Source organism: Mustela nivalis, assembly GCF_964662115.1.
Source record: "Mustela nivalis genome assembly, chromosome: 19".
In the NCBI taxonomy this organism is placed as follows: Eukaryota; Metazoa; Chordata; class Mammalia; order Carnivora; family Mustelidae; genus Mustela; species Mustela nivalis.
This window is the reverse complement of record NC_139038.1, coordinates 38892791-38918161: the sequence shown is the minus strand read 5'-3', so window position 1 is coordinate 38918161 and position 25371 is coordinate 38892791. Positions and strand designations below refer to the sequence as shown.

Genomic DNA, 25371 nt, shown 5'->3' with positions numbered 1-25371 from the left:
GGAATCCTGCCTGCATTTGGCCCACCTAGCCTCCAGCATGTACGTCCCACCTCTGAAGGTCCCTGAGCCCCAGTCCCACTAGAATCTCCAGTCTGATTGGGCCATTTGGGTCCCAAAGCAGAGAACTCCATAGGCACAGGGAAGCATGAACCATTGCCTCCCACCAACGCCAACAGACACTGTTCCCAGCCCTTGTTCAGGAGGCTCCTTTCCAACACCGAGCAACTCCAGTCCCGAAGACTGCTCCTGACCCCTGTTGGGATGACTGGGCTTTCTCCCCACCCCTCCAACAAGAGGCCTTGGCCCCTCCCGGGGGAAGGCAATGCTCCTACACCCACCCCCTCCACCACCCACCCCGCCACCCCTGTAGACCATGACTCTGAAACCTGCAGTGAGTGGGCAGGAATCTCCCTTCAGTTTCAGCTGTTCTCCTTAGGAGGTTACAGGCTGAGGACCAGCAGTCCAACAGCCACCCCAGCCAGTGTCCATGGTGGTGGGTAGGGGGAGCTGTGGTTACTGAGCGCACACCCCCCCCCCCCCCCCCGTGACTGCCCTTGACCCTGACCACTCATGTGATTCCACAGCCATACAAGGTCAGAGACCACCTATCACCGTTCAGGTGAAGAAGCTAGGGGCAGGCCAAGTCCCTGTACAGCTGTCCCCAGAAGCTTGCTGCTTAGAGGGCTCTGGAAGCAACTCCGCCCGTGCTGCAGCTACTGGAGAGAGGGGGTTTCCTGGGAGCACTGAGCCTTGTCCCTGTAGGTCCTACTGAGGTCAGCGGACTTTCTGAGCACTTAGAACAAATATGACCCAATTTTCCACTTGGAAAATTCGGCCCAATCTGGAGGCACTACCACTCTCCCTGAATCCCTCTTAGCAGACATGCCTTGCTTCAGTGTCTCTCTCACAATCCGTGCCCCCGAGCGCCCGAGTCCTCCGGGCTCTGCCCTCCGGTCCCGTCTTCCCGCCCTACAGCCTCCCCGCGCTGCGCTAGCCTCGGATGAGCCGCCTCGCTGCAGGTCTGGCTGTCTCCCAAACATGCAGGCTGCGCGGGGCCTCCGGTTCCGTGAGTGCTGGTTGTCAGCGACCTCAAGCTGCACAGCGGGACCTTGAGAAAGAGGTCTGACCTAGGAGGCTCTTTTGTCAATTCGGCGTTGGGCGGGTGGGTCCGGTTCAGAGGCCCCGCGGAGCGACACCGGCCTCCCAGGGCTAGGGGTCTTCCCGCCAGGTACCTGGCCGAGCGCTCCGCGGATGCCGGCACGTTCCGCCGTCTTGTACCGAGGAGGAAACCGAGGCCCACGGAAGTAATGTGACAGGGTCACGCTGGAAGTGCCAAGGCCGCGGCTCCACCCAGGTAGGTCCCACCAAACGGGCGCCAGGGACCCCGGAGCCTGGAGGGGAACCGAGCAGGGGGTCTGGGGCAGCTGGAGGGCGGGGGGTAGGGGGTGTCGGGAAACCCTGGGAGGGCGCTACGCAGCTGTGCGGACCCCGTGGACACCTGGGAGCCAGGGAAGAGCTGGCTGCTCGCCCAGGCGACCGGGAGAAGCCGCCAGAGCCCGGCGTCTTCGACTGCGAGGCGCAGCCGGAAGCGCAGGGACTGGGGCTGGATGAAGGTCCCGCCCCTTTCTCCCGCGCGTGACGTTCTGGGAGTAGTAGTCGCAGTTCTGTCCTCGAAGCATCCCTTCCGCCGCTCCAACAACCTGACACGCAGCGCCGCCTGGAGCCCTGGGCTCGGCCGTCTCCAGCGGGGCCGGTGGGCGGAGCGGCCCGGGAAGTCGGCGGACCCGGGGAGGGAGCCGATCGCCGCGTCTGTTGGCGGACATCCGAGGACTACAACTCCCGATCCGCATCGCGCCGGGCCCCGCCCCGAGCTTCCGGCCTGGCGGCGTCGCGCGGCCCTGTGGGAGCGGTAGTCCGCGCGCGCGATTCACAGCGCGGTGTGCGCCTCAGGCGCGGTGTAGCCGCGGGGCCCCGGCCGGGCGCTACTCTACGGAGGCGGCGTAGAGCGGGCGCCGGACGCGGGCCGGGTTGGGGCCGGGCCGGGCGCGCGGCTGCTCCGCCACTCAGCGCGGGAGGCCGGCGGCAGAAGTTGTGGAGCGGCCGGCGCAGGCGAGCAGGCCTGGGGCCGCGCCGCCCGGGCCGCGGGGACTGAGGAGGCGCCGCCTGGTTGCGGAGGTGAGTCCGGCCGACAGGGCCGGGCTGGGCCGGGGGCGCGGCCTGGACCCGCGCCGGAGCCTCGCCACCGGGGGGCTGCCCCCACCCGCACCCCAGCGGCGCGCCCCGAGCTCGGGCCGGAGCCCGGGCCGGGCTGGGGGCGCCGCCCGAGAGGGGAGCGGGCGCGGACCCGGGTCGTCTGGGTCGCCGGGAGGCCAGCCCCGGGGTGCTGCGGACGCGGGAGGCGGCCCCGGCCCCGGCCTGTCCTTGAGTGCCCTTACGGTCCAGGCGCGTTCTGCCCCCGCCGGCGTTGCGGCGAGTGTCCCCCGGTGCCCCCGCGGAGGGACCGCGGGCACTTCCCGGGGGCGGCGCCCGTCGGCCGCCCCACACTTCCCTGTTCCCTGTTCCTCTGGGGGCGGCGCTCCGGCCGCGGCGGAGTTGGGGAGGGGGGCGGGGGACTCCGGGGAAGGTTGGCCGGGTGGCTGGGTGGCCCCTGCCTCTTCCTGAGGGCCTCCCTTCGCTCCTGACCAGGGCACCCTCATGGGCCCCAGTGGCCCTGACCGCGAGGCTGTAGGGACAGCCCCTGACTGCGCGGGAGCTGGTGAGCAGGACTCCTGCGAGCCCAGGCCCGGAGTTTGGGGTCCTGCGGAGGAGCGCGGGGCCGCTGGGTTGGGGGTGGGGGGGACTGGGGGCTGCACTGGGGCCCCGCGGGGAGGGCTGTGAGGGTCGGCTATGTCATGTCCAGATTCCCCTGGTCAGCAGAAACAGCCCAGGCAGGAGGCGGGGGTCATCCATCCCTCTATAGACTTGGCGAGAGAGAACTAAAAGATGGGGGCCTGTGGCAGGCGGGGGAGCTGCCGGGCAGTGCTGGGCAGTGCAAGGCGCAGAGTCCTCCTGCAGGAAGCCGGCTCCGCCTGGCCTTGGGTTGGGCACCTCTGACGTCCTGTCAGGTCATCCTGCTCCCTAAAGGGCACTTCTGTCCCTTCCTTCTGCATCGGACCTCTCTGGTGCTGCTCCCCAGCAGACTGGCTGGTGACCTCGTGACCCCCTGAGAGCCCAGTTCAAGCCCTGCTGGGCCGAGGCTCAGGGACAGCACCGCTAGGCAGGCTCCCACGGGCCATGGGCGCTGAGGACCGCCGCAGCGGGTCCCAAGTCCGCCGCCCTCCACGGGAGAGGCCCGCTGGGCCGGCCAGACTGTGGTGCCGCTGGCGGGCGCTCCTCGTGTTCCGGCCTGTGCACAGCTCTCCCAGCCCCTGTGGCGGCTAGCACCGGGCTCAGCCGGGCTTTCAGACCAGCGGGCGGAGGCCAGGGCCACCGGGGGCTGTAGCTGCTAGTGTCTGGCCCGCGGGGCTGCCTTTGGACGGCCCTCTGCCCGCTCAGCCTCCCGTGTGGGTCTTAAGCCGGGCACCGGAAGGACGTGCCCCCTTGCGCCAAAATCCCTCTCCCTCAGGAACCACGCGGGGTATCACAGCCCAAACCCCACGGTGGGCGCAGAGCCCGAGGGGCAGCCCTGGCCGTCTTGCAGTCTGGGCACAGACCGCGCCCCCCACTGCGTGCTGCCCCCGGCACAGAAGGTGCTGGAAGCATGGGGGCCTGGTCACATGAGAACTGTGGGGACGCTCTCAGGAACCTGGCTCTGGTGACTGGTCACACGCACCCGCGGGTGTCCCGTGGCCCCGCACCGGGCTGAGCGGCTGCAGAGCGCAGCCCAGAGCAGTGGGGACGTGCGGGCTGGCCTGGGGGGTCGCTTTATCGGGCTTCAGAAGCCACGGCCCAGACCCCAAGCAAGGGCTCTCGGCCCCGGGTGTGCAGAGCAAGCGCTGGGGTCAGGCCTGCTCCCACTCTCCCCTGACACCTGCTGGCCGCTTGTCCCTTGGGTCCCGCTGCCCCCGCTTCTCTGCTTCCTCAGCACCGGTGCCCAGAAGTGTCTCAGAGCAGGACTATGATGGTGTCTGTGCCTTAATCTCTTCAGCCAAGCTGCTCTGCCAGGACTAAGCTCCTCCACCTTCCTTCCTTCCTACTCTGCTGAGAAGGGCCAGGCGACCTGTGCCAAGCTTGGACCCCGTCTCAGCCGCCGTGCACACACAGACGCCCGGTGCTCAGCGTCGTCCCGTCCATACGAAGCGGGTGGGCAGGGAACAGCCTCTGCCGGTGCCCTGCTGGCAGGCGGCTCCAATCATCGTGGGCCGTCCGCAGTGGCACCCCACGGCCTTTCTGGGTTGAGGAGTGGACTTACTGGCTTCCGTCCTCTCAGAATGAGCGGGAAGGAGGCTGTGGGGTGAGGCTGGGCTGCCTCCACCTCTTGAGCGCAGAGGCCCTGTCATTCTGTGGGTCCTGGCCGCGGCCTGGGGAAGGGTCTGAGCAGGGGCTCAGCAGACAGCCGCGTCGGTGCCACCAGCACAAGGAGGGGCAGGCACAGGGGGCCGGGGGGCTGCGGGAGAACTGAGGGGTGTCCCGGCCCAGTGCATACAGCCCAGGAGGGGCCGGTGGGGAGGTCCACGGCTTGCTCCCTCCTGCAGGGACTTGTCTGGGCACCAGGGGTAGATCCGCAGGGAACTGAGCCGAGCGCAGGCGTGTTGCGGCCTCCCTGCCTCCCGTGCCGGTACCTGGCGTCACACTTTGGCCGCCGCCCCACGCCCTGCTTGCACTACTCCCCACGATGGAGGGGAGCTCTGCGCCCACCTGCCCGGTGGCCAGGCTGGGGGACGGGCCTGGATGGTGCCGCAGGAACAGCACTGGGAGAGCAGGTCGATAGCTGCAGCTCAGCGCTGTCACCCAGCAGTGCCTGTGTCTGAAGGAGGCCTGGGCTCAGCTTCCTGCTCCTCCCTGGCTGCCCCGGCCCAGACCCGAAGCAGAGCCAGTCCCTCCTTGCACTCCGTCCCTTCCACATCCACCCGTGCCCTTTGGAATTTGGTGGCCCTCGAACCGCAGGACCTTCCACCCTCAGCTGCGACTCCCCTCCAGTCAGCAGGAGAGGCAGTATGTTCTAGAGCCCGCCGGTCCGGAAAGGTGGCTGCAGAGAGCCCCAAGCTCATGCTGCCCGGTCCCCAGGGCTCTCCAGCTCCCCGTCTTCCTCCCTTGGGATGAGCTGATGACCCCCGGGAACCTGTGCTGCCAGTGAGGCCTGAGGTTACCGGGCGCAAGGCTGCTCCTGCTGCCTGCTGGCGAGCAGAAGCACTGAAGTGCCCCGAGTGAGGGTGCGCGTCTGCTGCCGGTCCCCTCTCCGGAGAAAGGACGGTCAGATGTTCCACGGTGTCAGACTCACAGACTAGGGGATCATGAGGACGTCCCTGTTCCTCTGAAAACGCCACTGTGGGAAACGTAGTTCGTTTCCTTTCTTGTGATGCGTGACAGGTGCTGTAGGACACTGACACAAAGGGACGTGCAGCCACCCTGTTCCCTCTGTGTGGGCAGCCCTGGCCCCCAGGCGTGTGTGTGCGTCTGGTTTGAGAGGCCCATCTCCTCCCCTCCCACCTTGGTGTCCCGATGTGCCCAGGAAGCCTGTGGGGGATGGGGGGTAAGCTGCATGGCAAGGAGCCCCGATGGCTGCCGGAACCTGTGGGGACTGCAGGGCCTGAGACAAGGGAGAGTCCAGAAGTGCCAAGAGTGACCATCCTGTAGTGTGCTCAGGCAGCAGCTCCTGGTCTGGAGGGCAAGGGTTTGGGACAGAGCCCTGTCCCTCTCGGGTTTTCTCACAGGAAGTGCTGGGTACCCTCCCAGAGCCCATGGCCTTAACCCTGAGACCTGGCTCTCTGAGGTCATCAGGGTGGTGACGTCACCTCTTGGGGCACAGGCTCTGGGGCCAGCAGGTGGGGGTGGCTGGCCTCGGTGTTCGCCGGAGGGCCACGGTGAGCCAGTGGCGGAGGCTACAGCGAGGTGGAGCCTGGGCCCTTGTTCGGTCTGAAGGACCTGAGGGGAGAGTACATGCCCCTCCCCACCAGGGTCCTTGAATGCTAAGGAGAGCAGAGCTGCTCTCCCACACTACTAGGCAGCGAGGCGCGGGCTGAGCAACGTGGCTGCTCCAGAGCCTCCAGCCTCCTCTGGGTAAGGAACATATGCAGCATCTAAAGGGACACAGCCCTTGGGCCACCAGCCATGGGAGCGCGCCCAGGGTGACTGAGGTTCACTCCTTGTCCAGGCCCACATGTCCAGAGGTGGAGACAGAGCCTGGACCAAGTTGGCACTCACTCCAATGAACTCTGGCTCAGTGCTGATAAACCTGGGAGTGGGACTGCAGCCCTGGCCAGAGTCCAGAACCTTCCAGGAAAGGGAGTGGCGTCCAGGTGATGTGCCTGGGGAGGGTCTGGCGTCTGCCGCCAGACCAGCAGAGCTCCTTCCCCAGGGCTGTGTGTGCATCTGGGCTGTAGGTTGCTCACTGGTTGGCGGGGCCCTCTCCCTGCGGCAGTTCCCTGGCCTCTGTCTGCAATCCCCCCAGACCCGCTTCCCGGACCCCTGCCTTGACAGCATGTGAGGTGTGAGACTGTGGTCCTGTCTTTGCAGGGCAAGCTGCAAAGCACATGTGTCTCGCCAGGCCACGTCTGCAACGCCTTTGGTGTTTCCTCCCCAGAGGACCCTCCACACGCCTGACGGGCCGTCCCTGGTCCTGTGACCTGAGGGAGGGTGTTCTGCTACCAGTCCAGGGCCGCAGGGAGGTTGAGGTCTGGACCTCCCCGGGTGGGTCGGGCCTGACTCCCTCAGGCCGGAGCCTCCCACCCTCAGGCTACAGGGGGAGCACCAGGCCACTCGCACTCAGCCTCGTGTCCGGTGGGTGCATTCTGGGCTTTGGCAGGGTGGCCCTTCAGGCACAAGGTTCCCTCCCCGCAGACTGCTGTCCCTGTCCCTCCCCTGTGCCCATCCTGGGGCTGAGTTCAGGCCGCCCAGCAGGGTTGCTGCAGTTTGTGCAGGCCGGTTACCCTCAGACGGGGAGATGAATGCCCATGAGATCTCGGGGTGGGGTGTTGTGGAACTGGGACACGGCGTGGGGAGCACACATAGCACGGACGTGTTGGGGGGGTTGGGTGGGGCATGTGCGCACGGGAAGAGGCATCAGCAAGCGCCGTGTGCCCTCGCGGAGCCCAGACCGTTGTCACACAGGACGCAGGGGCCCTAGCACCATGGGACGGACTGACTGTGCCCCCCAGGCGTGAGACAGAATGGGATCTGGGGTGAGGCCCACACTGTGTTCCCCTCTCTGGCCTTCATTTGCCCGGTGAGTTCTCACTTGGCGGCAACCACGTGCCTGTGTCCTTGCGGTTCAGAGCCTGACCCTCTCGGGGCCCACAGGGGCAGGGACACGCAGGTGGGCTAGGGTGAGGGCTTGGGGGTGCTTGCCATGACCAACATAGGTGCTCCCCACGTGGGGCTTAAGGAGGGGTCATCCCCGCTGGCCCCTGTGCTCCTCACTCTGCAGGATCGTGCCCCGCTGTTCCCTTGGAGGGCCGTGCCAGGCATCTGCTCTCCCTAGGCGGCGGGGACCCGCCAGTCCTCCCGGTGGCGAACACCTTCGGGGGCTGGCACTGCAGCCCCGCCCCGCGGTTCCCTGAGGCCGATGGAGGCCACCGCCCCGTTTAAATCTAGGGCAGCAGCTCCCAAATGAGGGCATGGAGGACAGGGATGGCCCATCGGGCTGCAGATAGGAGCATTGCCCGTGGCGCCATGTTGCCCAGCACCCTGCTCCGTTCCCCGATAGGAGACTGGCGTCTGCTCTGGCTTCTGCCCAGAGACCTGTGAAGGCACAGCAGCAAGAAGGTGCGCCCTAAGTGTGCAGGGTTCAGACGTTGCTGGGACCTGGCACCCCACGGAGGCCAGACGGGTGTTCGTGAAATGAGTAGAGATGCACAGAGCGATGGATGGCGAGTCTCCAGTGTCCATGGGGCTGGCCTATGGCCCGTGTGCCCACCTCGGGGAGGCAGGCAGCCCCGGGGGGGGCTTTGTCCAACCAGCAGGCCCTGCCGGGAAGAGGGCTGCGTGACATTTGTCCCCGGAGATCAGGTTTGCTCTGCCCTGCGGGAAGCCCTCACCTGGCTTTGTCTCAAATTGCAGGGTGTGCAAGTGTCTCCGTGCCCAGTCATTCTGACACGGAGCCAGAATGTGAGCCAGGGACGGGCCGCCCTGCCTGGCAAGAGCTCCCCGCACACTGCCCTGTGCAGGTGGGCCTCTTGGGGTAGCACAGGGGTTGGCCCCTGGGGAGCCCTGCTCAGCCAGGGCACACATTCATGGGGTCTATGCCCAGGTCCTCTCACCACCTCCAAGTGGAAGATCCCCAGATGGGCCCTCCTGAGCTGGCTGCTCTCTAGGGAGTATTTGCCCTTCCGGCCCGCGGGAACAGGGACCTGTGTTGCCTCTGCCCTCTCCAAAGGGACTGGGCTGCCACCATATGGCCCACCCCTGGACGGGCCTCCCACCTGCCCCAGACAGGGCCTGTAGGGTCAGAGTTCCCTGAAGGTCTGTCGGGAAGCTGGGGCACAGGGTGCAGCTGCTGAAGGGCTTGGGGTCCCCGGGCAGGGATGGGAGGCTGGCATTCTCCCCAAGCCCTCACTGCCCCAGGTTAGGGCATTCGGGAGGAACAGGTGAGTCCTTGTTGTGCTGCAGGCAGCCTGGTAGCAGCCCTAGGAAGACCAGGGCCATGTCCTCACTAAGCCTCAGGGCCGGTTTGCCCTCGGCTCTGCCTGCGTGGGACGGATGTGGCGACAGCACCATCTACCCACCACCTCACCCTCCCCGGGACATGGGCAGAGCTCTTTGTCAGGACCATGATGGCCCTGGAGCCAAGTGCCAGCAGTTCTGTCCCACGACACCTCCCATGAGCCTGGCGCCCCCTCTGGCCTCCTCTGCCCTCATGTACCCTCCATCTGCCCAGGGTTTGGCTGTGAAAGGAGCATCGGAAATGCTCAGGCTCTTCCCACGAAGGGCTCCCATGTGGGCGAGCTCAGGCATCCGAGGGGCTGTTGGGATCTGACCTGGAACCCCGGGAGAGGCCAGTGTCTGCAGTGACCCTGGCTGAGAAGGAACCGACCGCTGGTGAGCGTGCCCTGTGCGCTGCCCAGTGTGGAAGGCACTGGCAAGCGGGGCTGCTGGCTCGAGCGTGGCTCCCCACAACAAGAGGAGCGTGACCACAGCAGAGTGCAAACATCTCGACTGAGCGCAATGTCACGTAGCCCACACGTGGTTTCACCTAAATCTCGGGCCGGCACGGAGATATTTTGGATGTGGGGTTACATAAGATGCGTCTTCTAGATTCCTTTTATCTCTCTAACCTTCTTCACTGGCTGCTAGACGGCTGGGAAAGGCACCTGTGGCTCCTGTAAGGCTCCCGTGGGTCAGCGCTGACAGACGTTCCTTTGGGTGCTATGGGGACGGTGTCAGTTTCGCAGGCCACAGGGCCTCTGCCTCCTCTCTTCGGCCCTTCTGGGGCCCTCTGGGTAGGCCTGAGGGGCAGGGAACTAGCGAGGTCGCTGGGCTGGTCAGGGTGGGCGCCACCCTGTCTCACGCACGTCCCCATTCCTCGGAGTAAAGGCCGTCTGGGTGAATTCTGTCGCTGCGCAGGGGACTTGACTGATCTGGCCAGAGCTCCTCTGGGTCAGGGGCCCAGGCTTCTCCGACCCCAGCCCCCTCCTCCTGTGTCCCTCGACCCCCAGCCCCGAGAGCCAAGCGGGCCGCCGGTTCTGCTTGGCCCTGAGCCTGACTGGGACTTGCCTTGTCTGGATCGAGCAGAGGGGCCTCCTGCTCAACCCATGAGCGTCAGATGGTCTCCCCTGAACCCAGACCATCCCCGGGTCCTTCCTGAGTCACCCATCTCTCCCCAGGGCTGGGGAGGCTTTCCCTCTGGAAGGCTCTGGAAGGGATGTGGTAGCCATTCTCTGCCAGCCTCGGAGCCCTGGGGGTCTCCTCTGGGCTACATGGGCATTCGGCAAACCCTCCCCCCCACCACCGGCTGTCCCGGCTCTGCTGCATGCGCTTGCTTGTTTCTCCATTCTGTTTGGCCAAATGCTCCCGGGTCCTTTTTTCTGCAGTAAAGCGTGACCGTGTGGTGTTTTCTCAGTAGGGGTGTGACTCCCTTTGAAGCCCGGCAAGTGGACACGTGGCCAGCCCCTCTGGGCAGTTGAGGGGTTGGGGTCGGATCTCAGGAGCAGAGCAGGGGCGCTGGTGGCAGGGCGGGCCTCGGGCTAGCCACTGCAGCCCTGCACCTCCACTCTGCCAGGACCCCGGCTGTGGGTCCTGGGTCCCCGAGGCCGCTAGCACACTGGGGAGCCCACCCAGGCTCTGGGGGCTTCTTTCCTGTGAGTCATGCTGTTTCTCCTGTTTCTCTTTATTCTCTCTCTGTGTTTATCTCTGTTGTGTGATGGAGCAGCCCAGCCGCCCTGTCTCCGGCGTGGGCGCCATCCTCCCTCCATGCTCCAGCTCGCCCACTGTGGGCCGCGTGTGACCAGGCCCGGGTCTCTGCGCGGCCGCCACCGCGGGGGCCATGGGGAGCTCCGCCTCCTCGCTGGCCACCGAGACCGAGTCGGACCACGGCTTCCCCGGGGGACCGCCTTACCCCGGGCCCCCTGCAGCAGCCAGCTGGTGTAGGAGCGGCCCTGGGGGGCCTGTCTGGGGTGGTGCCCTGGTCACCCGGCCTCACCAGCCCCCGCGTCCCCGGGCTCGAAGGTAAGAAAGGGGGCGGGGCCCGAGGGATGGGGGTGCTGTTCTGTCAGGGTGGCCCCTTCCCAGCCAGAGGAGAGGGGCTTGCAGAGATGGGGTCCCGTTTCCGAGAATCCTTTGGCAAGTTGCTTTCCCCAAAAGGCCCACGGCTTGAGAGGCTCTGGGGTTGCTGCAGCCCTCCCCAGGATGCCGGGCCGTGGGAGCCTTGGCCTGGCTGGCGGCTGCTGTTGGGACAGGGACGGGGTGGCCTTCCTGCGGGGCATGTGGCTCGCTCAGGGAGCTGCGTCCGCTGAAGCTGCTTCTGGAGCTTTGTGCTTGGAGTGAGGGTGCAGGAGAGGCCACCAGCTCCCGGCCCCTCCCTGGTGCAGGGTGCCGCTGCGCTGGCGGACCTTCCTGTGCCAGCTTCCTCCAACTGCGGTCATGGCCAGGCTCCGCACGGGTCTCTCATCCTACACTGCCCTTCGGATCAGCTGGCGAGCCTCCCCTCGGGAGTTCTAGGATGACTGGTGTGGGGCAGCCCCACTGCTCAGGCCTGGGGGTGCTGGGCCCTGACATCCCACCCCTGCCTTTAGCCCCTCCCATGACATTGCTGCAGAGGGGCCCCCGCCACTCAGCACATACTCAGGGTTCCTCTGGCCCCAGGGATAGGCAGTGGCAACGGGCTTGCCCTCTCTTGAAGGCACCTGCTATGGTATGCTTGGCCGCCACTTCCCATAGACCAAGCATCCTCATGTAGCACAGTTTTCCTGGTGTCTGGACAGCAGGCAGGGTCCTAATGGGGGTCTCTTCTGGGATGGCGTGGGCCCCAAGGCCTGAGCCAGCAGATAAGGTGCCTGGGAGGCGCCAGAGGAGTCAGCAGGAGGCACTGGGGGCTTCATGGCTGGTGAGTGGCCAGAGCCGGCAACGTGGGTTGTTGGACATTTCCTCTGCTGCCTCATGCCGGCGTCAGTGACGCACTAATGGACATCTGTGTCTTTCTGAAACAGCTGGCATGAGGTGGGACTTGTGTGCTCTTGTCCCCTGCCCCTGAGCGCACGGCTCTGCGGCTTTGGTCGTGACCACTTCTAGAGTAGCTCACGACCACATCTCCCCCTGGGCCCCTGCTGTTTGCCTCCCTTCCCCAGGTAGCCACCCTGCCTCTTGCCTGTAGATGTGCCTTTTCTGGAAACGTCCTACGAGGGGAACCCTAGAACACCTTCTGTGCCTGGCCTCTCACAAGGCGAAATACTGTCAGGCCCTAGCCACGGGGGCGGGCGCCCGAGCTTCGTTCTTTTCATGGCCAAATCGTAAATGCCTGTTGTAGGGACAGACCCTGGTCTGTGGCAGCCATCCCTCAGTTAACGGACATCTAGTTGTTTCCACTTGGATTTGATGACCTGTGCTGCTGTGAGAGTATTCACATGTAGGATTTTGTGCAGACTCGTTTTCGCTGAGGCGGGACCCGGAGGCGGCTGCTGCAGTGGAAACCCTCTAACTTTCTACAACATTGCCAGGCTGTTTTCTGCCGTCCCCACCAGTGCGATAGGGGAGAGCTCTCGTTCCTCCCCGTCCTGGCCAGCACTCAGGGCCATCTGCCTGTGTGATTCTAGACACCTTGGCGGGCGGGGGCCAGCGTCCCCAGGTGGTCTGATTTGTAGCTTCCCATGCCTTCATCTGTCCACATGCTTTTTACAAATTCTCATTATCTCCTTAAGATAAATCGCTAGGAATAGAACTTCTGGGTCCTGGGAGGGGCTCCCCCCACCCCGGGGAGCAGCAGGCTGGGTATAGACCCCGCGGGATTTTCCAGGCAGCTCCTTCTGCCCCACACCCAAGGATGCCGAGGGGCACACATGCATGTCACTTTGGATCCTGGCACACACTGCGGAACCCAGTCGAACTTTCTCATTCTCCTGGCCTCCTGCCATGCTCCTACCCCTGGGCTGGGGGACGAGCGGCCCCTTCCCATCACCCTCTGCAGCCGGCCAGACCCAGGGTCAGTCCACATCAGCCACTGGGAGCAGCAGGCGAAGCCGGAGGAGACACTGCAAACGACCTTGAGAAATTCACAGATGTCCAGACTGGGGATGAGAAGACAGTCGGCCGGTGCAGGGAGCTGGGGGGGCAGCTGGGCAAGGCAGATGGCAGGATGGGGGGCAGAAAGGCCAGAACCACACACAGCCACTGTGACAGGACCCCGCCCCACACGCACACCTGGGCACGTGGTTACAGGCGTACACGTGTGTGGTGCTCTGCCTGGCACGGGGGGCCAGGATGCCCTGTGAAGAAGCCAGCAGCACCGCGGCTCCTGCCCCCACGTCTGGGCTCACTGCCTCCTTGGCTGGAACCACTCCATTGCCCCAAGGAAGCTGGGAGAGCCACGTTGTGGGCGTGTCCCCATAACCCACCGCCAGGCTGGGGAGCTGCTCTCCCTGATCCCTAAGCAATGCACGTGGCTGGCATCGCCTACAACCCGTGGGGACACAGGAGTGAGGAGTATGACACAAGGCTGGCTGAGGGGGCCCCAGAGGGAGGCGCGCGGACGCACCTCACAGCCACAGGGGTCAGAGGTCAGGCAGCCACAGCCATCAGGGCAGCCAGACCTTTGGGCGTGGCGGCTTCACTGAGGTCCTTGTGTGTGGACGCCACTCACTGCTCGCCGCTGTCTCTGGGGAGGAGAGGCATCGCCCTGGGACTGAGCCGCCCCCACAGTGGTGACCAGGAGCTTCTGCGTTCTTGCAGGCTTGTGTCCCGGGTGCTAGGGAGACCTAACACTGCCCCGAAAGGGACTCCAGAGCAGTCACCAGATGATGGAGGACACCAATGTGGTATTGGGGTTTTCTGAACAGCTGCCTCAATTTCCCGTTGACATGGCCTTTCTTTCCCTGGGCAGCTGGTTTCTCCCAGCCGTGACTCAATCTGTGCCTTGGAGGAGGTGGTGTCACGGGGTTTGGACTTGCTTTTCATTGGAGTTGGATTTGGCTCAGGGTTCCCCACGCTGCTATTTCCTCCCAGGCTGGTGGGGTGCTCTGGCCTCTCTGAGTGTCTCCCAAGCCCTCAGCTCCCGCCCTGCATCATGTTGGGTGGACCCCAGGGTTGTGGAGTCAGAAGGGATGCCAAGGGAGATGAAGGTCAGGAGGCATTTCAGGCTCCTCTGGTCATGCATTCACTGACCCTGGAGCCACTTCGCTGTGGGCTGCAGGGTCGGAGAGGAAGCATAGCGCCACCACCACCGCCTGTCCTGGGAGCCCCTGCACCCCTGCAGCAAGCGCCGGAAGCCTTACTCTAACCAGGGGTGGCTCTGTTTGCCCTCTGTGTCCCCAGAGCGAAATTTGAGTCATAGGCACTGTTTCCGTATAAGCCTTTCTGAACCCCAGGCAGAATCTTCCTGATGTGCTTTTTTTTTTTTTTTTAAGATTTTATTTATTTATTTGACACAGATCACAAATAGGCACAGAGGCAGGCAGAGAGAGAGGGATGGAAGCAGGTCCCCTGCTGAGCAGAGAGCCCGATGCGGGGCTCGATCCCAGGACCCTGAGATCATGATCCAAGCCAAAGGCAGAGGCTTTAACCAACTGAGCCACCCAGATACCTCTTCCTGATGTGCTTTTATCCACTGTGATGGTTGTGACACCGGCCCTGTCCCACCAGTGTCCCCTGGCCAGCACCCGGGGACACGTGCCTCTTGTGCAGCTGCACCCAGGCCATGGACTGGGCAGCTGGTGGGTTAGGAGGGTAGACAGGCATTGGGCCCCTTCCCTCCCCAGCCTGGCCTTGCTCAGTGCGTCCAGAGTCCCCAGAGCCCTTGAGCCAAGGGCAGGTGTGCCCTAAGAGGGGTGTCCTCCCCTCTCCTGCATGGAGGACGGGCCCTGAGTCTATTCTCTGGATGCCCCTCCCATGGGCAGATGGCCTGCAGCGTGTCAGACGAGTGGGTATCCCCTGGGCCTAGAACCAGGGTGGAAGCCACTTGTGGGTACCCGCTGTGACCCACACCTTGACTGTGGGCCCTTCCCTGGTCTCCAGGAAGATTTCTTAGGCTTTTCACAGCACAGAAATGAAGGCCAAAGCTGGCCTGCCCCCCCAGCTGGTGCCACACGCCCCTGTCGCGCAGCCTAGCATAGCCCCGCCCACTCGCCGTGGCCCATCCATGGCCAGGCTGTGGGAGCTCGTGGCCCTCGGCCATGCAGGCCGCGAAGGGCCCTGGGCCCTGGGAAGTAATCTTGTTGCTCAGGGAGGTTTTTGGTTTTTTTGTTTTGAAGAGGCAAGTTTTCTTCCTGAGCCAGAAGGGTTTGGTGTAAACCCAGTGTCAGAAGCCAAGGCTTCGTGTCTCGTTAAGAAATTGACATCTCTGCCAGGGAGAGCAGCTGCAGTCCTGCTGTGGAGACCCCTCCTCGTGCCCGGGGTAGCCCGTGCAGGTCAAGGGGCCGGCACCGCCCCCAGACATGGACCCACATCAGGCCGGAGGAGCCAGGAGCACCCACCGGCACTGCCCTCCCGCTGCACTAGATGCGTCCACACACACCCACGCGTGTACATACACACACATACACACGTGCCACAGGCCTAGACAGCCACTTGTGGAGGCCCATGTCCCTGTCCTTACCTGGCACGGGTGGGGTGCATGGCCATCCCTTGGGACAAGGGCATGAGGGTCTGCCTGCCCCTGAAGCACAGCTCTGACGTAGGACAGGACCCCCAGGTGGGGCGGGGCACTCTTCCCAGTGTCACGAGTGCTACAGCCGCCCAGCCCAGGAGGGACTCTCCCAGGCTTGGGTGTTGCCAGCACTTTGGGACAGGTTCCCAGCAGAGAGGGCCCTGCCCTTTCTCCCACCTAGTTTGCCTTTGGACATCCCCTGCCCCAGGTCCCCAGTGATCTCCCTGGGGGGACAACTCCCTGCTACAGCCGCATGGGACTGCCGGGTGCAAAGCAAGCTTCCCCGCTGGGGCCACCACAGTGCTGGTGCGTGCTGCTGCAGGACCAGGCACGTAGGGCTCAGCGGTCTGGGTTGGCAGCAGACAGGTAAGTAGAGAGGGCCCGCCCCTCCGGGACAGCGTGGCCCTCCACGACCCACGTGTGGCCTGGGCTCAGCAGGCATGTGCCCAGTGCGTGGGTCTCTAGCGCTGCTGGATTGCTTTTTTGTGGTCAGATACCGGCCCAGAGGTCCCCAGAAAGACCACACAGGCAGTTGGTTAGGGGATCCAACCGGCAGCCCTGAGTCAGGGTGCCCCTCCCCAATTTGTGCCCTAGCCCTACCCTCCAGCCCTCACTTTGGTTTTGCTTTTGGTTTTTTTGAGCTGAAGTTCATATGACATGAAAGAACTGTTTCAGAGGGCACGAGGCACATTCACAGTATGCGTCCGTCCCTCTACCCCGTCCCTACATGTCTGTGTCACCCGTGTTCCTTACAGAACTTCCGGGCCCTGGGGCCCACTGGGCTTCACACCGCCTCGGATCTGCTGCCATAAGGGTTCTGTGTGCATGGACTCCTGGAACGTGCGGTCTTTTGTGTCTGGCTTCTCTCACTGAACATGTATCAGAGTCTCGTTATGTGGCTGAATAACATTCCACATCTCCTTTACCTGTTTGTTTGCTGACAGTGTCTGAGTTGTCGTGCGTGGACCTGCTCTGAGTGTATGTGTGCACACCAGGGCACTAGTTCCCGGTCCTTCGGGGTGTGTGCCCAGGAGTGGAATTGCAGGGTGGGGTGGTGACTGTTTATCGGGAGAGGCCGCCAGGCTGCTGGCACAGAGGTGGGGCGGGGGAGAGCTCTGCGGCCCCTGCCGTCCCCTGCCGTCCCCTGCCGTCCCCTGCTATTTGGGTGCTCCCCAGCCGCAGCGGGTGTGAAGTGGGGTCTCCCACATCAGGTTTGCGTTTTCCTGGTGGCTAGCAATGCTGAGCACATTTCCGTCTTCCCACGTGCTTCCACGGCCACTGGTGTGTCCTCTGGAGACATGACTGCTCCGGCCCTTCACCTGTTTTTCTGAAAAGCGTCCTTGTGGTTGCTCAGTTGCGAGGGTTCTTTATGTTTTCTGGAGCCAGACCTGACTCATAAATATTTTCTCTTACGAATTCTCGTATTTTTTCAGCTGGGCCCTTTGAAGCGTGGAAGTTCCTCACCTTGATGAAGTCCAGTTTTTTCCTTTATCTGCCTGTCCTTTTGGTGTCACATCCAATTAGCCATTGTCAAATTCAAGGTCACAGAAATTAAGATTTTACTTATTTTGAGAGAGAGAGAGAGCATGTGTGAGCTGGGGCTGGGCACAGGCGCAGGAGGAGAGAACCTCCAGCAGGCTCCCCACTGAGCACAGAGCCCCGCGTTGGCCTCCATCCCAGGACCTGAGCTGAAGGCAGAGGCTTCACCGACGGAGCCACCCAGGGGCCCCCAGAATTTTTTCTTTTTTCTTTTTTTTTTCCAAAGATTTTATTTATTTATTTGACAGACAGAGATCACAAGCAGGCAGAGAGGGGGGTGGGGAAGCAGGCTCCCTGCTGAGCAGAGAGCCCGATGTGGGGCTCAATCCCAGGACCCTGAGATCATGACCTGAGGCTTAACCCACTGAGCCACCCAGGCGCCCCGAGTTTTCTCCTTTTTAAAACGTATCCCTCGGTTATTTTAGATGAAGTCATACTGTTCTTCTAACTTCCTTTCTCTGGGCTGTCGAGCTCTTCGTTGGTGGCGTGGAAAGCACTGATGGTTACGTGTCAGTCTCATGCCATACGATGTCACTGGATTCATTTATTAGCTCTAGTCATTTTTGTTGGTGGACTTTGGGGAATTCTGTGTGTAGGATCACTCCATGTGCAAACAGAGGTAGTTTTACTTCTTCATTTCCAGTTGGATGCCTTTCATCTCTTTCCCACCGAGTTGCTCTGGCTGGGTCTCTGGTCCAGCGCTGACCGGCAGCGCTGAGCTCCTGGTCTTGGGAGGGAGGCACGCAGAGTGTCCACGCTGTGACGTTTGCTGTGGGTTTTTAAGGGCGCCCTTTACCTGTCGAGGAAGTTTACGTGGGCGCTTTGCTGGGACTGATCAAAGACCGCCTCCCCAGCAGGGCCCCATGGCCACTAGGACCATGTGGTTCCGCCCCATCCCTCTGCCTCCAGGAGTGGTCTAAGGACAGACCTGTGAGGTCCCCTGGGGGCCCCCCAACTCCTCATGTCCTCAAACCCCTCAGAGCCTGCTTCTTGGGCCTGATCCTGGGACCCCTCGTCCCAGGTGAAGACTTGGGCCCCTTCCTGGGCCTCCACTGACCGGGACCTTCCCTTGCAGCCACACACACTCGCCTGGGTCCATGGCCACAGTTGGGGAGTGGTCATGTGCGCGCTGCACCTTCCTGAACCCGGCTGGCCAGCGCCAGTGCTCCATCTGCGAGGCCCCGCGGCACAAGCCTGACCTTGACCACATCCTCAGGCTCAGTGTGGAGGAGCAGAAATGGCCCTGCGCCCGCTGCACATTCCGGAACTTCCTGGGCAAGGAGACTTGTGAGGTGTGTGGCTTTGCCCCAGAGCCTGTGCCTCGTGCCTCCCTGCTGCCTGTCATCAACGGGGTCCTGGCAGAGCCCAGGGGCAGCTGCAAGGAGGAAGCCGGTCCTGGGAGGACAGTGGGGCTGGTGTCTGCAGAGCCGGCCCGGGGGCAGCCCGACGAAGAGGAGGAGGAGGAGAAGGAGGAGCAGGAGGGGGCGGCCGAGCCTGGGAGCGGCTGGGCCTGCCAGCGCTGCACCCTGCACAACACACCTGTGGCCAGCTCCTGCTCCGCCTGTGGGGGTCCCCGGAAACTCTCACTGCCCAGGATCCCTCCTGAGGCCCTGGTGGTCCCCGAGGTCGTGGCCCCCGCTGGCTTCCACGTTATAGCTGCCCCAGCCCAGCCCGGGGAAGGCGCCGAAGCTGACCCTCCCTCTGCCACTGACCAGGAGCCCCCCCGGGCACCCTCCTTCAGCCCCTTCTCACCCCCCCTGCAGAACAACCCAGTGCCTCGTAGCCGCCGTGAGGTCCCCCCCCAGCTGCAGCCACTGGTGCCTGAGGCTCCTCAGCCTTCTTCCTCTGCCGGCTCCAAGGGGCTCCCCCAGGGCCCGGGGCGGACTGTGGCCGGAGCCTCCCGCCTGGCGGAGCTGCTGTCCAGCAAGCGGCTGGGCATGCTGGAGGAGGAGGCCACTGAGGGCAGCCTGGCACGGCCCCGGTGTGGCTCCTGCTCTGCACCCGGGCATTCCAGCCCAGTCCGCTGCGAGGCCTGTGGTGCCGCACCCAGCAGCGACGTCATCGACCTGGCCGGGGACACGGTGCGCTACAAGCCAGCCAGCCCCTCCAGCCCCGACTTCACCACCTGGTCGTGCGCCAAGTGCACGCTCAAGAACCCCACGGCGGCCCCCAGGTGCACAGCGTGCGGCTGCTCTAAGCTGCATGGCTTCCAGGAGCATGGCGAGCCCCCCGGCCGCTGCCCCGACTGCAGTGCCGACAGGTCCGGGCCCTGCACCGCCCACAGGCCTGGCGGCCCCCTCCCCGTGCTGCCCACCGAGCGCCCGAGCCAGTGGGCCTGCCCTGCCTGCACCCTGCTCAACGCGCCGCGGGCCAAGCACTGTGCCGCCTGTCATACGCCCCAGCTCCTGGTGGCCCAGCGCCGGGGCGTGGCGCCCCTGAGGCGCAGGGAGAGCATACACGTGGAGAAGCGGAGGCAGACAGACGAGGGGGAGGCCAAGGCCCTCTGGGAAAACATTGTGGCCTTCTGCCGGGAGGTGAGTGCCCCCAGGACGGTGTCGACGCCCCAAGGCCAGCTCTCCCCTTCCCATGGGCTCCTCTCTGGGCATGTCTTTGGTCCCCCAGTCAGTGCATTCACGCTCTCGTCCTTCCCTGGTGTCCCTTCTGTAGGGAGGAGTCCGGGGGGGCTCCTGGTCAGTGGCAGAGGGAAGCCAGAGGAGGCCGGCACCTCTGTCCTCAGGCTTGGAGAAGCAGCCCGGTCCCTGTTCCCCGCGTCTTGCCCCTTCCTTCTCTGTACCCACGAGGGTCCGTGCCCCCGTGGTCTGCGCTCCTGACCCTTCTCAGGCGATGTCGCACAGATGGTGAAGCCCCAGGAGGGGAGGATGTGGGTGGAGGCTTCGTCCCAGCAGGCGGGCCCCATGCTTCCTCCTGCTGAAATGGGACGTGACACTCCCTCACTCTTCTGCCCTTGCGGGTGTTGGGGAGGCCAGAGTCCAGGGAAGCACTGCCCCCAGGGTCAGTTGGAGGGGCTGTCTGTCCCCATTGTCACCGTCAGCCACCCAGCCGGACACTGGAGTCTCAGGTCCTGGCTTTGCATCCAAGCCATGTCTCTGCTTCTCTCACCGGGGCATCCACAGCTGGGGGAGCCATCCGGATTCCTGGCTGCCCGTGCACACCGCCCCTGTGGCCTCCGGGCTGGGGCTGTGCCATGTCCCAGGGGCTGCCGTTCCCCAGGCCCACACAGGGTGGCGTGGCCCACACAAGCCCCGGCTGAGCCCTCCACAGCCCTTGGGCTGGCTGCACACCCCCACCCTCTCCCTTCTGGAGCATTTTCGGGCCAGTCTCCCGGGTAGTGGGTCTGGCGCAGCCAGGGGGAGCCTGAATGTGAGGTCACGGTCCCTGCAGAACAGCGTGAACTTCGTAGACGACAGCTTCCCCCCTGGGCCCACATCTGTGGGCTTCCCTGCGGGCGACAGCGTCCAACAGCGTGTACGGCAGTGGCTGCGTCCCCACGAGATCAACTGCTCCGTGTCCAGGGACCAGGGCGCCTCGTGGTCTGTGTTCCACACCCTCCGGCCCTCGGACATCCTGCAGGGGCTGCTGGGGAACTGCTGGTGAGCTGGGTGCCTGCGGTGGGGGTGGATGGCACGCAGGCCCCCAGTGCTCACCGCCCCGGCTCTGTGCAGGTTCCTGAGTGCGCTGGCCGTGCTGGCCGAGCGGCCCGACCTGGTGGAGCGGGTGATGGTCACACGCAGCCTGTGCGCCGAAGGCGCCTACCAGGTGCGGCTGTGCAAGGATGGCACATGGACGACGGTGCTGGTGGACGACATGCTGCCCTGTGACGAGGCCGGCTTCCTCCTCTTCTCCCAGGTGGCGGGGCGGGCGGGCGGGCGGTGGAGGGACATGGCGGGGTGACAAGCGTCGGGCCTCGCGACTCCAGCCTCTCCCATAGGCTCAGCGGAAGCAGCTATGGGTGGCCCTCATCGAGAAGGCACTGGCCAAGCTGCACGGCTCCTACTTTGCCCTCCAGGCGGGGCGCGCCATTGAAGGCCTGGCCACACTCACCGGCGCCCCCTGTGAGAGCCTGGCGCTGCAGGTCAGCTCCACTAACCCCCGCGAGGAGCCCGTTGACACTGACCTCATCTGGGCCAAAATGCTGAGTTCTAAAGAGGCTGGGTAAGAGGGGCGGGCGCTGTGGCGGTCAGCAGAGTTGGGAGGAGAGGCGAGGCGAGGGGACAGCCGGGCCGGGGCCTAGAGCAGTGGGACGAGCAGGGCGAGCGGCCTCTGACTCACAGCCTGCGTCTCCAGTGTCGCTGGCACCCCTCGCTGCCGGGCCAAGGGTCTGGCCTGCCCAGGTGGCATGGGGGACAGGCAGGACGCTGCCCGTTGGCCTCTGCCTCAGCTGGGCCTGTGGTGACCGCCAGCGCCCGCTTGGAACTGCGTGGAGAGAGCCCCACAGAGGCACCTGGTGGGAGTGGGGTCTGCCCTCTGAGACCTGCCACACGCTGGCCAATGTGTCTGTGGGGAGGGCCCGGAACCTTAAGTCTGGGAGTGACGGCTCCTCAGTGCCAAGACCTTGTGCTTTTGGCTGGTACTGGACACCATTGCTCCCCTTGGAGGGCTGCAGCCCTGCCCCTGCAGGACCAGCCAACCTTGAGGCTACCAAGGGACCGGGCCAGCCCAACCCCCAGCCCAAGGCCTCTGAGCTTCGGGACCATAGTGGAGGGGGCTGGGCCAGCACTTCCTGGGTCCCACATCTCTCAGGGGCCCCCACAGACAGAAGGGCCCCCTACCTTCCACTCCCCCTACTCCCCACCTCCTACCCCCCACAGGGTGCAGCACCTCCCCACTGCGGGGAGGGGGGCAGGGCCAGCAGAGGTCGCTGGGTACTGAGGGGCCCCCAGTCAGTGAGACTGCTCTGCCCACACAGGTTCCTCATGGGTGCCTCCTGTGGGGGGGGCAACATGAAGGTGGATGACGCTGCCTACGAGAGCCTGGGCCTGCGTCCCCGCCACGCCTACTCCATCCTGGACGTCCGCGATGTCCAGGGTTCCAGGTAGGGCCGGGTGGACGTGTGGTGGAGACCGCGGCAGGCATGGTCGTGGCCCTGAGCCCTGTGGTTCACAGGCTCCTGCGCCTCCGGAACCCGTGGGGCCGCTTCTCCTGGAATGGCAGCTGGTCAGACGAGTGGCCACACTGGCCGGGGCACCTGCGCAGTGAGCTCATGCCGCACGGCAGCAGCGAGGGCGTCTTCTGGATGGAGTACAGCGACTTCATCAGGTAGCTGGGCACTGCGGGCTGCGGGTGTGCGGTGCCTGCCCCGTGGCCATCCCCTTGTTCCTGCCACCTTCCCCTTGGCTGCTCCCCTCATCCCAGCGTGTGGTGCCCTGCCCTGGGGAGCCCACCTGTACCTCTCTGAATCCAGCTCAGCACAGGGGCGGGGCAGGGGGGTGTGGGGGGGTGGAGTGGAGGGCTTCGACCCCCCAGGGCTCACCATCCTCACTAACCCTCCCATCAGACTTGGGACCGGGTGCCCCCTGGTGGTGTCCTCGGGCAAGAGCCAGCACCCGGGCTTCCCAGACGTGGGTCCCTGGAGATTGGGAGGGCGCCCTGGGGCAGGGAGTGGAGCGGGGACAGGAAGTAACCTGGGCCTGAGCTGGGATGCGAGCTGCCCAGTGGGGCTGCCCTCTCGCTGTGTAGGTACTTTGACTCCGTGGACATCTGCAAGGTGCACTCGGACTGGCAGGAGGCGCGTGTGCAGGGCTGCTTTCCCAGCTCTGCCAGCGGGCCGGTGGGGGTAACTGCTCTCACGGTGCTGGAGCGCGCGTCCCTGGAGTTCGCCCTCTTCCAGGAGGGCAGCAGGTGGGCGGGGCGGGGTAGGGGCCGGGTGGGAGGGGGTAGGCTGGTGAGCGGGGCAGGGCGGGGCTGCGCTGGGGGCGGGCTAGGATGGTGAGCTCCAGCCGGCGAGTGCCTGGTCCCTGCGCTGACCGCCTCCGTCCCCGGACCGCAGGCGCGCAGACTCGGTGGACAGCCACCTCCTGGACCTGTGCGTCCTGGTGTTCCGTGCGTCGTTCGGCAGTGGGGGCCGCCTGAGCCTGGGCCGCCTGCTGGCCCACAGCAAGCGCGCCGTCAAGAAGTTCGTCAACTGCGACGTGATGCTGGAGCCCGGCGAGTACGCCGTGGTGTGCTGTGCCTTCAACCACTGGAGCCCCGCCGCGCCGGGCCCCCCGGCCAGCACGCAGGGTAACCGCGCACCCGCGCACCCCGCCCCGCCGCACCGAGCGCTGCGCGTGCCCGCCCGCGCTCACACGCCCGCCCCCCGCCTCCTCCGCCCCTCCCCGCAGCCTCCAGCCCCTCGGCAGGGGTCCCGCGCTGCAGCCCGCAGCCGCCGGGCCATGTGCTGGCCGTGTACAGCTCGAGGCTGGTCATGGTGGAGCCCGTGGAGGCCCAGCCAACCACGCTGGCCGACGCCATCATCCTGCTCACCGAGAGCCGGGGCGAGCGGCACGAGGTGGGCGGCCGGCAGGATCCCGGGGGAGGGGGACGGGGAAGGAGCCGCCACCCCAGCCCACTCCTGCACGGTCTATGGCCAGGGACGCGAGGGCATGACCTGCTACTACCTGACGCACGGCTGGGCGGGCCTCATCGTGGTGGTGGAGAACCGGCACCCCAAGTCCTACCTGCATGTGCAGTGCGACTGCTCCGACAGCTTCAACGTGGTGTCCACACGCGGCAGCCTGCGCACGCAGGACAGCGTGCCCCCGCTGCACAGGTGGGCCCCGCCCTGCCCGGCCCCCGCCCCGCCCCCTCACCTGGCTTCCGCTGGCCCTCACCGGCCCCCTCCCCCAGGCAGGTCCTGGTGATCCTGTCCCAGCTGGAGGGCAACGCGGGCTTCTCCATCACCCACCGCCTGGCGCACCGCAAGGCTGCGCAGGCCTTCCTCAGTGACTGGACAACCTCCAGGGGCACCCACAGCCCCCCTCTCACGCCCGAAGTCGCTGGCCTGCATGGCCCCCGGCCTCTGTGACCACCCCACCTTCCCAGCCCCCCAACGCGCACTTTATGAGGGAGACCCCAACAGAGGACGCTTGAATCAGAATCTCAGGACCCCGCCCAGGGAGCCACTAGCTGTAGTAGCTTCCCCTAGGCCTTCCTCCCCGCCCCTCCCTCCTGCCCAGGGCCTCCCAGCCGCAAGAGCAGAATACCTCCAACCTGCCTGGAGTGGTCGGGCCTGTGCGCCCACCCGGGCCTGTGTGCCCGCCCCTGGGACCAGCCGCCTGCAGGCTGGGTTCAGACGGCCCCAGCCACGGTGAGGCTTCTCTTTCCCTAGGGGTGGGGGGCTTCCTACCTGGAGGAGGCTGCTGGGAGCCTCACTCCTAGAACCAAATCTGGGCAGGTCAGAGGCCGGGACCCCAGAGTGGGAGCAGGGGTCACTCCCTTGCAGGGTTCAGGCTGGACCCCCAGGGTGACAGCAGCCATCTCCTCTGGGATGGAGGCTGGACCCCCAGAGTGAGCAGGGACCACCCCCCATCGGTGGGGGTCAGAGATGGATCCCAGGATGAGAGCAGGGTCCACCCCTTCATGGGACATGACAACAGGAGCCTTCTGTCCTCAGCTTGTCCCCAGAGCACATTTCCCTGCCCCCTGGCCTCCTCAAGGCAAGCGGGGTTCCCTAGAGTCCCAGCAGCGTGTCCCGGGTGGCAGGTGGCTGGTGGCCACGGGCTCAGGGCCGGGATGGGAAGGTCCCAGCTGCCCCTCTGAAGACACTATGCAATTCCTGGACCTCCTGCCAGGAGTGAAGAAGCCATGCCCCAGGGGCTGGAGGCCAGGGGCTGTGGGGCAGGGTCTAGCCAGGCCCCGGCCCGGCCTGCTGTGAGGTGAGGTGTTTTGTCCTCACACCACCTGACCTCGGCCGGGAGGACCAGGGTCCCACAGCAATCCTGGGCCTCGCTGTCCAGGCAGAGGTAGGCCCCAGCAGCCCCTCCCAGCTCCTCCCCCACCTCAGAAGCCCAGGGAGTCGAGCAGCTCCGTGACTGCTCGGGCGTCCTCCCTGGAGGCTGTTGTCAGGCCGGAGTCCTGCTTCTGCCCTCGGACATCGGAGGCCAGCTTCCTAGGGGCCCACCTGGCCTCAGTGTCCTGTTGATGCCCAGGCCGTGGGCAGCCCTGGAGCGCTTAGGGGCCTTTTACACCTGGAGAAGCATCGGGACGCTTGCCACTCCCTTTTGGACCTCTTTGTACCCTCCCTGTTACTCGGAGCTGTGAATATTTTTAACCCTGTACATATGGCCAGCTCTTCTGACCCAGAGGCTATTTTATCACTTGTCAGTCCCCATCCCTGCAGGACGGTTCTCCTTGGGTGTTTCCAGACTCAGGCTCCAACGGACCAAATAAAAATGTTTTGTTTTGTA

General features: G+C 64.9%; 1 protein-coding gene across 4 annotated transcripts; it reads left to right on the top strand.

Moving 5' to 3' along the window:
* The first annotated feature begins 1881 nt into the window (after positions 1-1881).
* Positions 1882-25371, top strand: CAPN15 (calpain 15). 4 transcript variants are annotated; one of them, XM_082713601.1, is made up of 13 exons: positions 1907-2175; positions 10505-10800; positions 18042-19500; positions 20369-20577; positions 20650-20833; positions 20916-21139; positions 21894-22019; positions 22091-22243; positions 22664-22825; positions 22974-23206; positions 23308-23474; positions 23557-23735; positions 23817-25371. In XM_082713601.1, the coding sequence occupies exons 2-13, from the start codon at positions 10619-10621 to the stop codon at positions 23824-23826; spliced, it is 3288 nt and encodes a 1095-aa protein (XP_082569727.1). In that variant the 5' UTR covers positions 1907-2175; positions 10505-10618; the 3' UTR covers positions 23827-25371. The 4 variants fall into 4 exon arrangements, with proteins under 4 accessions (XP_082569729.1, XP_082569728.1, XP_082569727.1 ...); XM_082713600.1 differs by having other exon boundaries at positions 23813-25371; XM_082713603.1 differs by lacking the exon at positions 10505-10800 and having other exon boundaries at positions 1882-2175.